Source organism: Alligator mississippiensis, chromosome 13 (assembly GCF_030867095.1).
Source record: "Alligator mississippiensis isolate rAllMis1 chromosome 13, rAllMis1, whole genome shotgun sequence".
Classification (NCBI taxonomy): Eukaryota; Metazoa; Chordata; order Crocodylia; family Alligatoridae; genus Alligator; species Alligator mississippiensis.
In genome coordinates this window covers 2858522-2873217 of record NC_081836.1, presented here as the reverse complement: position 1 = coordinate 2873217, position 14696 = coordinate 2858522, and the positions used below count along the sequence as shown (strand labels likewise).

At 43.9% G+C, this 14696-nt stretch overlaps 1 protein-coding gene across 3 annotated transcripts in view; it reads right to left on the bottom strand.

Moving 5' to 3' along the window:
• Window positions 1-1596: 1596 nt before the first annotated feature.
• Window positions 1597-14696, bottom strand: part of DDI2 (DNA damage inducible 1 homolog 2) — a 35725-nt gene continuing 22625 nt past the window's right edge. The window contains exon 9 of one of the 3 annotated variants that reach the window (XM_014597963.3): window positions 1597-9998. In XM_014597963.3, coding sequence (XP_014453449.2) covers window positions 8062-9998 — 1937 coding nt within the window. In that variant the 3' untranslated portion in view covers window positions 1597-8061. Of the gene's footprint in view, window positions 9999-12051; window positions 12114-14112; window positions 14322-14696 lie in introns of those variants that run through there. The other 2 variants (XM_019500004.2, XM_006261687.3) reach the window with 2 other exon arrangements.

Sequence of the window (14696 nt, the reverse complement as noted above, 5' to 3'; positions counted from 1 at the left end):
AGGATGGATTTCCCACCTCTAGCTGTCGCACACATTGGAGCAGGGCAAGGTGGCATTAAAACACAGAAGATAAACTGCTATTTAAAAAGCATCTCCTCATTATTCTTGTTTGGACAACTGCATGCCTTTTGGGGTTCCAGTTTATGGTAGCCGGGCTCCAGGTCTGGCACGACTGACCACGGCACTTAGATTACCAGGGGGGCCGATGACTGATTCCACTCTGCATTTTCAGTAGCACAAATGCTGTTTCCGTTTATGCTGTTTTCCTTAACCAGTAAATATTTTCTTGGCAGGGTAACTCGGTGGGCTGGCTGACGCTCTGGCACAGATCATTGAGCAAGCGTGCCAGCTTCTTGAGGCAAACCCTATTTGCGTAATGCAATTACCAGACTGTCCCAGCCAGTTTCACAAGTCTGCTGAGGCCGTGGGAGAACCGGCTGGGGGGGAAATGCATTGGGAAAGAAGCTGGTGAATGCTGGGAATAAAAGATCCAGGCTGGAGCCAAGGAATAAGCCCCTTCATTTCATCTCCCTTTCCAACAGCAGCAGCGGTATTGTTATACTGCGGTAGCATTCAAGGGCCCAGGCCATATCGGCACCCCCCACACACTGGAGCAAGGGCTCTTTTACTAAGACAGGCATCAGGTGGGAGAGAAAACAGGCACAGGCGTGGGAGATGAGTTCCCTGAAGTCACGCACCCGACAAGTCAGGAGCAGAGACGAGATTAAAACCTTGGTACCGTGGATCAACCCTTCGCCACTGGACCAGGTAGCTTCTCCACTGAGTCATTCAGATACGACAGGGGCGGCAGTTCGGATATTGCAGTGGTGGCCTATGGGGAGGGCAAACCCGACCCCAACATTTTGCAGCAAATATCCGAGTTGCTTATAGGGCATCAAAATTAAGCCTCTAAGGGGCCCCAAATGACTCTTGCCCAGGGCCCCAACAACCCTACGGCCACCGCTGGATATTGAATGCTCAGATCCCCTTTACAGGAACGTAACACACCAGTCAGGGAGCGGGTTTTTTTAAGTGATATGTTTTATGCTTAAAATTGTACGTGAAGGAAAGAGAGGATAACCATCATGAGCCACACGTTAAGTGCATCTTCTTGTATTCTTTACATGAAGAAGTGGTTATTTCTCCCGTACTTCAAATGAAAACAACCTTTTAAAGGTGAGCTTGTGAATGCATCTACATGTTTTTAAAAAGATTTTAGACAAGATTAAAATTCCCAAGATGTACCGTCTTCCCACCTGATTGCATAGGGGGATGCATTCACAGAGTCTGTGCAACAAGCTGAAGCCAATCTGCACGTAACACTTTGCACACGTGGTTTGACATTATGCCACATCCAAGTAGGAAGAATATTTACACTATTTCCAGCTCTTCATAAACCATTTTTCTAACCCTCTAAATTTATATTAATCACACTACTGTTCGAAACGAATATTTTTTACAAGGAAATCACTTGTGCTTTGGTAGGAAGCAGGGGTAAAAACTTAAAGCAGGGAGGCTGACAGTGGATATGATAAATCTCAGAACAAAAAACCCCCAACAATTTATTGGTGCATTGAACAAACTGCCCAGACGACGTTATGATAAAATTTGTTTATTTTTTTAAATATCAAATTTTTTTACACATCAATTTTCTTGAGAAACAGTCCCCCGATATTTAAAAAAAAATCAAAATAATGAATCAAGTGTGTATTACTTAGGGCAGAACCACATCCCCTTACCTGATCAAACCACCCCTCCTCCCACACAGTCACCCTGCTGCGAGAACAGCCGCGTGTTCAGCCCAGAAGAATAAATGACACAAATGCAACCAGCTTTAGGGTTCCTGAGTATTGAGTCCCTCAAGTTCCTTAATTGAGTCTGGAAAACTCTTAAGCTAAAAAAGCATCAGTCAAATAAAAACCCAGCTGCTAGACATCTGGGTTACAGGCTAAGCTAGATGTACAAAAAAACTGCAGGGGAAAAAAAAGCATTTCTAATGTTTTAAAAGGGAATGACATACACAAAAGAAATCACATTTCCCATGCTAGACTGGAGCGATCAGGGGAAATCCTAACCATTTCTTTTTCTTTGAATTTCCAGTAGAGCTACAAATGCAATTTGGCAAGGAGTCCAAGTCTGGTAAACGAACCTCTCCGGTTCTGTCGCCTGTTCTACTCGGGAATGGTAGGGAGTTGAAAAAAGAAAATTAAAATTAAAAAAATTCAAGTTCTGCATTCAATGAGCAAGGTTAAATATCCCCTATTCTGAGCTACGATTAAAACCACTGAGAAAGACTAAGACGGAAAGCAAAATAAATATGTCTACGAGATGCCAAAGAACAGCCCGGGATCCTGTAAGTCCTCGACCCGCAGACGGCTCAGCAAAGGCAGCAGCAGCTGCAGGACCCGCAAGCGATCCGCCAGCCTCTCTCAACCGTACCCAACGGCAGGTACCCGCGCCACGGGTCACTGCCACATCTTTTGGGGCTGATGAAAAGGTAGGCAAGTATCGAACTGGTCGACTTTTCATCGGCAGAAGTGCTTCTTGGAAGCATCTGCTAATGAATGGCAAAGTCCTCCCTTTATGAATATGCTGACAGTTTTTTCCGCAAGCCAAGCAGGTTGTTGGCGTCTCGGCTTTACAATCTTAGTAAATCCTGCTCCAACCTAGAGGGAAGTGACCGAAGGATCCCTGCCTCGCAGGCTGATGTTTTGTCTTAAAACTGTTCTTTCTGTAACCAAGGAGCGCTCTGGATCAAAAGCATCGACTGCCCATGAGATGGATGGCTTCAGCTCTACCCGGTAAGGCAAAGGCCTATTCTCCTCACCCAGCCTTTCCCTGGTCGCATCCTTTTCACCATCCTCTTGTGCAGAAGTCAGCTTTAGGTGTTACTATTTTGCCCCTAGAGTGATCTAGAGCCCTTCAATGTCATAACACTATGCATCCAGCATTAAATAAGGGGTGAGACAATTACTTCAATGCCATTCTTGTATTCTTGCCACCCCCCCTTTTATTTTAAAGAACATATTGCAGAAGGTAAGAGGAAAGCAGACTAGCAGAAGGGCTGCAGAAATACCAGGGAACAATGACCATGGACATGGGGGGTTTCCGAAGGCACTGGAATTTGTATTAAGCAGCTTTCAATTGTTGCTTTGTTCCATAGAAAAATGAAAATTCATTTGGGCCAATAAATAGCAGAAATGATACGTGCCCCGTACGCAGACACCTGGAATTAGGGCCACAGGGCTGGAAGGGGTCTCCTGGGTGAGTCTAGTCCCAGAGAGACTGTCACAGCGTCCTGACTAGTTTGCCAAGGAGTAAGCAAGTATAAGGTTGGAAGAGTAGCAAAAGCCCTGCTTTAGCACGAGGCTCATTTATCACTTAGATATTTTACGCAATTACTGAGGAACCAAGCAGGCACTCTGGGCTAAATATCTGTGCATGGTGCCAAGGCCTAGCTGTATCCCCAGCTCAGCTCAGGATAGGAGAGCCCAGACAGCTCCTGAAGAGTTTTCCTCCGACTGGAGCAGGAGGGGCTCTGGGGGTTAAAATTGAGACGACTGGCAGATTTACAGGGTTATGGCAAAATATGTCAGAAACTCCAGACTGGGAACGGACGGGGGGATGCTGGTTGAGGGACGCACCCCTGCTCTCATCGGGATGGCATCCTGAGAACCAAGTCAGACCCAGCTGTGGTCCTGCAATGGGGTTTCAGATCGGGAGTGACCACATCCATCTCCCTTTTCACCTGAATTGAGGCAATGATCTGAATTCAGCCTTCCTCGGAGAACGCTCTTGAGCCAGCAAACCGGAGGGGAGAAGCCAGGGACTGAGAGGTGAAAGGGAAAAAAACAATGGAGTGCAAAGACTGAAGGACAGCCAGGCAGAGACCAGCATATCCGTACCACAGTCCCTCTCTCTGCAGGAGTTGGGCGCTAAGAGGGAAAGGAATAGGGAGAATCAGAAAAAGGCAAATGCCCTGGAGCCTAAGCCCAGTAGAGAGCTTCTTGTCCCCCAGCCCACTGCTTCTGTAAGGTACCAAGCAGTAGGCAGCAAACCCTACCTTCGAAATAATAATCTTCCCTTCCACAGCATTTTACATCCAAAAACTCTATGGGGCTTTACAATCTTTGGCAGTGTTAACATCTCTAAATGGGAGAAATATCCCCCCGCCCTTCATGTATGGTATAAGAAGATCTGGTTAAGTAACTTGCCAAAGGCTACTATGGGACTTCCTGGTATCCTGGAAAGACAGACAGCACTCGGGGCCACACGCCCCTTATTTGCAGGGTAAGGATAAACTGTTCCCTCTTTCACCAAGGTGTTGCGAGATTTAACTCAATCATCGCACAATCTCAAGACCCTTTGAGGTAAGGCACTATACAAACGGAATTAATGTGGAAAGAGTCTTTGCTTTCGTGGCCCATTCAATGGCTGGTGCCCCTGCCAAGGCTACCAACGAGTGCTGAATTACAATTTGAAAACGTTCAGTTTTCTTGGTGCGAATTAAAAAGCAAACAAGTCACAACGAAGTGTGCCCAGACTCTTCTGGCTGGTATCCAGTCCAAAAAAAGTACTTCTACCTTTCCCACTGGCTTTTCTCCACACCCATCCTCATTACCTTCCAACAGATGAACTTATATACGAGCATAAGCTTCTGATTTTACAACTGTACCGCCATCACTATATGTCCTGTTCAAGGTATGCAGCATTAACTATATATGATACTTCCATCTTCAGAAAGAGATCAAATAGCATTTTGTTTAGGCAGGTTGGATGATAACCCTCTCAATTTGGAGAGGAAGGCAGCTGTATGGTAAATTGAGCGTGAGCTCTTCTTTTAAGGGACAGGAAGTCTGCAGGGTTTGTGTGTATGGGGGTTTTTTTTTTTGGGGGGGGGGAACAAAATCTCTTTAAAGACGACAAATATATGCAATCTCTCCTCTCACTATTATCCAACGTCTGACTCCACACAATACATTGTACAGAGCTAGGGTACAGGGAAAGCACCTCCTACACAATAAAACAGAGCGTACAACAGTTCTTAGCACCCAAGGAAAACCGTATACACTCCACTAGATGAGCAACATGCCTTTAAAACACTAGAAATCTCCAAAACATTAATTTTACCATCGTTATCAAATCTTGTTTCTAAAGACCCTGAATCATTCCGTTTTAATTCAGTAGCATTGCTCACTCAAAGCAGGGTTTCATGTAACAGAGATTAAATCACCAGGCTTGGACTGATCTTAGTTAATATTGGTAGGGTTATTTTACAGTTTGAAGCTCAACCGTTTCTAGCCATCCGTCTTTTTCTAGCAGTTTAGAGGAAGCTACAGAGGAAATTCTAGCAGTCTTACTTAGCATCTATTCTCAAAAAAAGCTTTCGCAGAAAGACAGATTAAAAAAAAAACCATTAAAAAAAAATCCCTTAACCTACAGTATTTGACAAGGCATAAAACTGAGTATTGAAGCAAATTGGCTGATGCTCTAAAGCTTCTATAGCATAACGTCGGCATGTGCAATCTCTAAGTAAACGTGGCCACTTAAAAGATTAAGTCAGAACCTTTAACCGTTTTGGTGCAAAGCAGGCGCACTTCATCTAGCTATTAGCAGTTGCTTCTACAAAAATAAAATGCAAATAGGGAAAGGGCCATTATAACACTGAATGACGCACATCTGACATAGGAAGGAGCTGGCAGTAAATCAATCTGCGTGCTAAAGCGCAAAGTCAGCTTCTAGATATGCACAAGAGGGCAGACCTTCAAGAGGTGTCTTCAGCGGAGCTGACAGCCTCCTCAAGGAGCTCCCCACTCAAAAACCAGGGGGCTGTATGAACATACACAGGAGGAGAGCCCAGCTCTCGAGTTTGAGGACACCGCGTTGGAAGAACTTTGCCCTTACTTGCTGCTTTCAGCTTAGTGAATCGGATGCAAATAGCGATGGATGTAGCAGTGCATCTCGTCTCCTTAGAGCACGCGTTAGGACAGATCTGCAATAATGGCCTGAGACGCTACAGGAGGTACTGCAGTCTCTGGCATGCTTGCCGTATGTAGAATACCAAAGTATTTTATCGGGGACTTACTGTCATGATCTGCATGGGAAACATTGTGAAGCACCTGCATTTCTTCAAGATCTCAACTCAAACCGAGTCTAAAATAAACTGATTTTGCCTAGGTGACATACTCACAATTCAGTGAAAGATCTATTGGCTGTTCACAGGATTCCTCAAAGCTTTTCATTTGTTCCAAAGGCTTTCTTGACTACCTAGGTACCTAAAGAGATCTGTCAAACCTTTCATCACTGACATCAGAAATTCACAGAAGCCTATGCAGTCCGACAGAATACATGTGTTTTTGTAAATCAGCTCCCATCAAAGCCCCAAATACATATATGCAGTTATTCTAAGCAAGAACAAACATGGACAGGCCTGAGACCCCCAAACCCTCCCTCCCCCCAGTACAAAATGTGTCGAGAAGATGGATGTCCAGCCACTGTGGATTTATGACTTCAGCTTGTTTTGCTTGAAGCAGGAAGTTAAAGATTACATTTTACATGAAGCTACCACTTCACGGAGATCTGCAAATGGGACTAAATCAAAGTTTCTACTTACAATTTGGTAACACGTTTTAATCATGCTTTTCCCTTTTCCCCCTCCCTAATAATACGATAAGGCTCTGTAGAGAAGCAGAAAGAGCAGCTCAGCCCAAGAAAGCATTTTATCCCCCAATAAAGGGCCTCCCCAGCACAGCCTCAGTGGGTCCTACACAGACAGAGATCTTGGTGAGGGCTTCCCAAAAGGCAACAACGGTTGTAATACAGAAGCCAGATCAGCGCTCTAGGTTCGAGTTCACCTTAATGACAGCTTGACTTGGGGAGCCCTCACCTATCAAGTGGTACTAAACTAGTACACTGCAAGCCACTAAGAAGGGTTTTTTTGCAGTTAGCGTTTCTACAGTCGAGGGGCCAATCCCTCTCAAGCGCGGAGATAAACTAGTGCAAAGCGGATTTCTTCATTCCTTTAATCACATGTTCCTACTCAGTGCATAGAGACTTCATCCACTGAACAGTTACAGTAAATTCCTTTGTAGGTACTAGGGTGAAACTAGGTGTAGGGTAGAGACAAGTCACAGCAACAGATGCAATCTGTTTTGCTAAGCAATTTCATTATTAGGGTTCTGCTTAAGAAGGCTAGACTTTTTCTTTTGCATGGGGGAAAAATGGGGTGGGTGGGCACACCTCTAAAAGGTAAAATAATCCCTTTCCACTTCTTCCATGAGGATAACTTCAGGTCAGTTGCTTTGTCTCATTTTTGGTAGCACCAAACTCAGTATTTTCCCTGTAAACTTTAACACACTGGCCCAATAGCGTCAAATATTTTGGCAATCCAGGCTTCAGATTTCAACGCACAGAAAAAAGTGCAAGTTTACACGCCCCCCCCGCACAAAGGTTTTTGGATCCTGAGCCCCGTGGACATCAATACACCTCTAGTAGCTGCAACAGTTGTTCGTCAGCATCACAGATGAATATCAGGTTATAAAGCACAGTAGAGTGATAACCGGTACAAATCCAAAAGGCTTCACTGTGACAAGCTTTGTTTCAGTCTGCACCATACTGAATAGCTAGCTTGTGTGCATCTCTTTCAGTAACATCACATGCTATGCTTCGGCTGTAGATGCACGCGCATGCATATTCAATTCATTTCCCGATCTGCTTTTTGCTGAACAGGGTGATGGTTTTCTCAATGGCTTCTGCTTTTTATTTCATAATATTGAAGATCATTCTAAAATTGTACATTTAAATAAAACCAATACATTTTATTCCAGTATGCATCATCTTAAGGAGACTTAAAAGCTACCGTGTCCACACAATGCCAAGACTTTTTTTTTGTTCGTTTTAAAAGGCCCAAATTTAACAAGAGAAACAGAAAAGCTAAATGACTTTGGCTGCAAATAAATGGTGTTTGTTTAAAAATCTGGCTCAACATTTTGCTTGCAGGTTACTCTACCATTCGGGTACATTCTCTAGAAGAACAGACCAGTCAGGCCACCCTTTCCATGGCTATGTAGGAACTCGGATATTCTTGGCTAGCAGACTGAGAAGAGCAAGGTCTGCATTTCCACCAGCTCGTTCCAAAGCCTCGAGAGCTTCCTGCAGGGTAAAGCCAGCGCAGAGAATCTGATTGATGTCAGCGGCAGGAAAAAGGGACGGCGGAGGAACTATGGAGCTCAGTTCTGGATAGCTGACGGGTGGGCGCGGCGGCGGCTCTATCATTTGATGGGGTGGCCTCAGATCTTCAGTACTTGTGGAGCTGTCGGTTACTCCAGGCGTCCCTGGGAAGAGGTTCGGAGGGACACCTTCATCCACCGTGAGCTCCGGTGGAAACGATTTATTCTTCTCCAAAGTCTGATCGGTTGCATGTTGGTCCTTTAACGACCGTTCAGGTCCAATTTCTGCCTGCTCCATGTGGACTTGATTCGATGTCGCAACTGAGCTCAGAATGACAGAATCGCTTGTACTTGGTGACATCTGTATCTCTAGAGCATCTCTCTCAACAGCTGTCTGGCTGGGATTAAAAAACTGGACGCTCATGTTTTCAGTTTCCTCAGGACAAGGTGGCTCCTCAGCTGGCCCTTCAGAGTTCATCTGTTCAAACCTCTCCCGATGAAAGGAGCTGTTTAGGTCCTGTCCATCTGGACCCATGTTTCCATGTTCGTCTTTAGAAAGCTCCTCACATTGTACCTGCTCTTCGGGGACCTTTGCCAGCTGACAGACATCCTCTTCCGGTGCAAGAAGTTTTGAATCTCCTTTACAATTTATAATCAAGAGTTCATGAAGCTCCTTTAAGGCTGATGCTAAAGACAAAGATGGCTCTTCTGCGGATGCTGCTGTATCGGTGTGTAGCTGACAAATGCCAGAGGAGGAAGAGCTCTTCTCAGCCACCGACTTGGATAACTCATTACACGTTCCAGTCATTTCAACGTTGCTTTCAGGCGACAGTAACTCACTAGTGGAAAATGGATTACTCAAAGGTTCAGACAAAGACGATTCCTGCTTTGACGATTCCATCTCCATCAAAGGACAGTCGATATTCAGACCAGACGCACTAATATTCTTAGTTTGAGCACTGTGTTCCCTTGACAAGCCATGCGCTTCAATTGTAGACTGCTCAACTACATCTATTTCCATGAAGGTTTCTGTTAGCGTACAGCTACAGGATGCTGACATTTGGGCATTTTCTTTCTCACGTGAAAGCCCTACCTTCTCCAGTCCATGTCCTCTTTTCTCAGCAAGAGAGTTAGCAAGGGATTCTGGCTGATTGTTTGTAAGGCCCTGCTCCCCCACAGCAGGTAACTCAAGGCCACCAATGTTACAAGGATACTCTGGGTCAGTTGGTTCACTCTGCTTCTCCAGATGTCGTTCATTTACTGGTTCGTATCTCTGCACATGTACAGGAAGCTCATTCATTTGGTTCAATTCCAGTTGTTCTGAAGGCAGAGGTAACTCTGGCACTGTCTGCTGTGCACACATACTGGCGTCAGGCATGTCTTCCCTTGTCACCTCTAGAGGAGAGTCCAGATCGTGGCCGCGTGCGTTAGTATTTTCCTTTAGACTATCAGCAGCAACCATTTTTTCAAGTGTATTCTGTGACGAGATATTAGGACCATGACAAGCTGCTTCTCCTGTCTGCTGGTCATTGTCTGCTGAAGAAGCATGGTCAGCAAGACTCTGCAACCGATGGGAATGGTCTTTTTCTGGGGTAATCTGGCATTCAGCTGAAGACTCCAAAGACTTCACAGCTCCAGGATCAATTTTCTCTGCTAGGCTAGATTTGTGTGAGCCAACTGAAGCAGGGGCGGAGACAGAGCGGTCAAGTAATTGATTTGTGGGATTACAGATCTTGGACCTTAGTCCTGAAGAATGGACTGGATTTTTCAATCCATCAGAAGTTGGTAACGATGGCATTTCCAGTGAGGTAGTTTCTTTATCACTATTCTCTATACACGGAAAGAAGAAGAAAGAGAGCGTATGAGAGCCAGTACATTTTCACGTGCATATACCTCTGGAATACAAGCATCTCGGTTCTGTATGCCATTTCAACGTGATAATAACTGTTCACCTGAACTGTCGCTCTCGTGAATATATTGTTAGCCAGTGCGAACCAATTAGATGTTACAGCCCTTCCAAAGCTCTCTGTAAATTAAATAATAACTGCAAATTCAGTAACTAAATTCCAGTTACAGGTGCTATACTACTGGTATATGTGGCAGATAAAAAAAGCTAGCTCGACATCCAGACCCCGGAGCAGTTGCAATATTCACAATTAGAAAAGACATTTAAACTTGTAAAGCAAGCAAATATAATCTTAAGTCTGAGAAAAGCATGAAACATCGTAATCCTTTTTTTAGTCGCTTTTAAGAACAGAAGCAAGCTTAAAACAATTAAAGATACCCTCCCGCCTTCAAGTCCTCCTCCTGGAAAAAAGGTAAACAGATCCACTTCAAAGGGATAATTATCCAGAGTATTTTGGAGGCTTAGCTTGCATGTTAACTCAATGGTAAATGAAAGCGTAAGTGCAGCTTTGAAAGGTTTATAACTTTTTTTTTTTTTTTTTTATTACAATAACGCTCCCTCCATTTCTACTCTTATGTCTTCAGAAACATAATCCACGAAGACCCTGCTTTGGTCTTGCCTGGGTATCACCATAGATCCAAAATACTACTGAAGAAAAAGACTAGAGAGCTATGTATAGCCTCGGCTTATTATATTTGTTGTTATTTCTCAGACAAAATAATGGTAAAAAGCAAGCTGCTTAGAATTCAGTAACCACTCTCCATCAGAGGAGAACAATTTTGAAGTAGGTTAAATTATGGTCCTAAATTACACGGCCCTCTTTAAATACCATTTCTTTTTGTTCATCCCACATTTTTCCTGTCCAATTCAATGATGATATCTGTGGTTATGGAGTGAGGTGGGCAGCTGTTAATTGGCCTCTGAGCCAAGTCAAATGAGCTTTAGCACATTTATTTCATGGTGATATCTATATTAATAACTTGCTTATTTTTGCTTTGATTACAGAATCCAAAAGGACCTCCGAGAAGCCCTTGTTGCACCAATACAAAAAGGCCATGTACCATTAAAGCAAACAGATATTAACTTCTGAATCAGGTGGTTAAAATACAGTGCACTGAATATTAATATTCTTTTGATAGAGTACAAGATTCAAGATGTAACAGAATAGCATGACCACGATTTAGCTGTGTCCAAGACAATTCAAATTAGTGAGACAGCTTTGTATTAATAGACTGCTAGGGCAAGATTTTATATACCACTCACCCTTTCATAAAACACGGTGTCCTTAAAATTGGTCTCTGCTTGTTAGTTAACTCTGCACATGCAGCCGTTACAGGCTAAGTCACGCTCCTCTGATTGGGCTAAATCCACTAGGGAGACCTTAGTATAACTATTTCCTTAATTCTTTATTTTTATCTTCTTGTCAGAAGGGGCCCAATCAAATCAGTGACAATGGGAGATGTATACATGACTCGCTATTACCATCTTGTTTTAAAAACCCAGATGTAATGCATTTGCAACAGCACAGTAGTGTTTCAATTCAACAGATTCACATTCAAGTCAGGCAAACAGCAGTGGAGGGTCTCATTTTAATCCTGGTTTGTGCACTTCCCTAGAGCACTCTGCAGTTCAAGGTGCTGGCAACCTCTGCTCAAAAGAGTAGGGGTTCCACCCATCAGAGCTGCTGGGAGTAAGAAATGAAGTGTACTTGGAGAGTGGGGTAGGGAAGCTCACACAATTGAGTCTCTCCTTTTTGTGAGCAAATCGTTCAAATATTTAAGTGAGGAAAATGCACAGTACAGATAGGTTGCATCTACATCACATGCAGCAGGATGTTCTTCCACATGGGAAAGCGAAGGAGCGGACACCTTTATATTATGTAGGGCTTTCCCTAGCACTGCTTAAGGTGAGGAAATCCCTGCTGCTGGCAGCGTGAAGATTGCAGAAAAAGCTCAGAAACGGATGGCTATAAATACCTGGTCTGTGGCCCACTCCAGCTGCAGTAAACACACACTACATGCATCAAGGCTTCTGACGCTCTGTTTGGATTAGGAAACAAACACACCAAACTTGCATTAGCATTCAAAGCACACAACATGCATGGTTATAAGTCCTGCAACTCCTCTCCGCTTCCCCCAACCTTCCACCAAGACAGGGCTCTGAACAGTGGGTGCTCCTTGGATTCACTTCCTTCCAGAAGAAACTCTGCTGGCCGTTCCGATAAACGGTCCATACATTTAGATGTTTTGCGGTCATAATAAAAAGGAACTGCTCTTCACCTGAGTTAAGGCTTGACCTGCGCTATCTACATTTGTTCCGTTCAGTGCGTAGCTGAAACTATACATGTGTTTAGCAGTATGCTAGCTCACTGGGCATACTGTTGGAGATGAACAGAAGCAATTTTTCCAGAAAGCTGAAGCTAAAATTAAGGATGGTGTGTCAGTTCCTGGATTCTCTACCCCTCGGTAAGTCAAGTTTGCTCGTTGCCCTTATGCAGATGGTGGTATCAGCTTCGCAATGTTAGGGAGGGTTAAAGGTTCCAAGTCATTTAAAATCCAAAAATAAAATGCACTAGAGAAACCCTGAAAAAAAAGGGGCTGCGAACAAGAGTGCAAGTGCCGAGAGCGTGACGCGACTCCAGGCAACCTTCACACAGGAAAGGAACTGCAGATCTCTGATCACACAACCGTTTCTGTTCATCAGGAGAGATGTTTTAACAAACGAAGGCTGCGTTCATTTGGCTTTGCTGATATCCAAATTGCTAGCGTGGCTTCTGCACGCCAGTAGGTGCCCTGGCACAAGACGCCCCTAGACTCTACTCTCTCCAACCTTCCTATTTCCAACCAGCTGCGCTAATTTGTTGTTTCTCTCTGTGCACAGTTCTCAAAACTCAGTGGCCTTTAAAAGCCTGCCAGAGCAACTGAGGTAACACACTGAATCATTTTGCTTCATTTAAATTCTTCCTTTTTTTGTTGTTGTTGTATATGACTGGGTAAAGCTGACTAACCACGTTCCTGTGACTTGCAACTGAGACTTGCCTGCAAGTTTACTGTAATAGGAAGTCTTTTCTTTTTATTTATTTGTCTTCTCAAGTACCTGTCTCCATTGTTTGCCATTTAGACCAAGCGATGCGCTGCAGGCCAGAGCACTGAGTTTCTAAAGGATGCTCCTCTGGATAAAAATAAGAACAGATGCCTTGGGCCATCCTGCTCATCTGTAAAGACTCCTGACATCCAGACTTTTGTAGGGAGAGCAATAAGGCTAGTGGAACAAAATGTGATTAACACAAGAGGGATTCCTGTCTTTCCAACTGCTATGCTATGCTCATACACCTGGCTGCAGAGCACAGCTCTTAGAAGGGGAAAAGGAAAGTCCCCCGATGCAGTGGAAATGTACTTTGTTCACATGGAATCAGTACTAAGGGTCTGATCGGTCAAATGCATCAGAGCACTGTGGCCATTTAGACAGCAAAAGTAGCCGATGTCCTGCCAAACGCACTTGCTTATGATCCATCAAGGAACTATATCACAAGAGACATGGCACAAGGATTTGTTGTATTGATTTATTTGACAGCACTAGACAACTAACAATGGGAATGTGCTAGCCTTAGTATAAAGTGCACCCCATTTGTCCCTAGGCTGGACAAAATAAGTGCAGCATCTGTTGCGGCACTGCCGATATACAAAGGCTTTCTGGATGCAAGGAAAGCGGTCCATAGAGTAAACTATTTCTCTATGCTTACTGTTGAATCCAACTGTAGCTTTACTGTCAGTCTACTAAGATCTTGGATCACCGGGAGTTCAAATGACCCGAGGTGACAAGCCACTGCATGTGGTCAGAAGAGAAAAAAAATCCTCACAGAGAAGTAGCGGAGAGGACGGGAGGATCCGGGACAAACTGATATTGCTGTACATATAGGACAGCAGCAGGATGACACCCTGACCCTATCTGCCTTTTTACAGGCAGTTAGATGCTAATCTGCCAGCTCAACTGCAAACCTTTCCAAAAGGGTTGAATAAGGCTCAGGACTAATTCAAGTGCATTTAAATTGGAACTTTAATTATCTAATGATGTACACAGAGATGTCTAGCGTAGCATGAACAAAAAGGCAATGAAAATTCAAACAAACAGCTACAAAAGGGCACAGGTAGTTCTGCGGAGAGCTGAGTCACCTGTGGCTGAACTAAATTCTCTCTCTCTTCTTCCAGGTTCTATGACTTGGTTTTCTTGGTACCATCTAGATGCAGCTAATATTTTGGAAGGGAGGAAGATGGTGCAAAAGTTAATATTCTGACAACTCAGTATATGGCTAACAATTGCCTGTAAGCTTGAGCTTTATGACATGTCTAAGACTCAATTAAAAAAAATCCTCAAAACAAGACCTACCGTTCTTAGTTATGTAACGCAGTTAGTTAGTTAGCTGTGTACTCATACCTGTGTTAGAGAATTTACAAAAGCAGTGTGTAAACCGGAGTTAGCTAGCTCTGTTCTAAACCCCTTAAGTCACCCAACTTTGTTTAGGACTGAACTTTTATACTTGGTATCAACACAAAAGTGGAGACTGGCACATTTGATAATTAACTATTTGGCCTTTTTGAATTGTATTAAAGAATTCTAAAGCA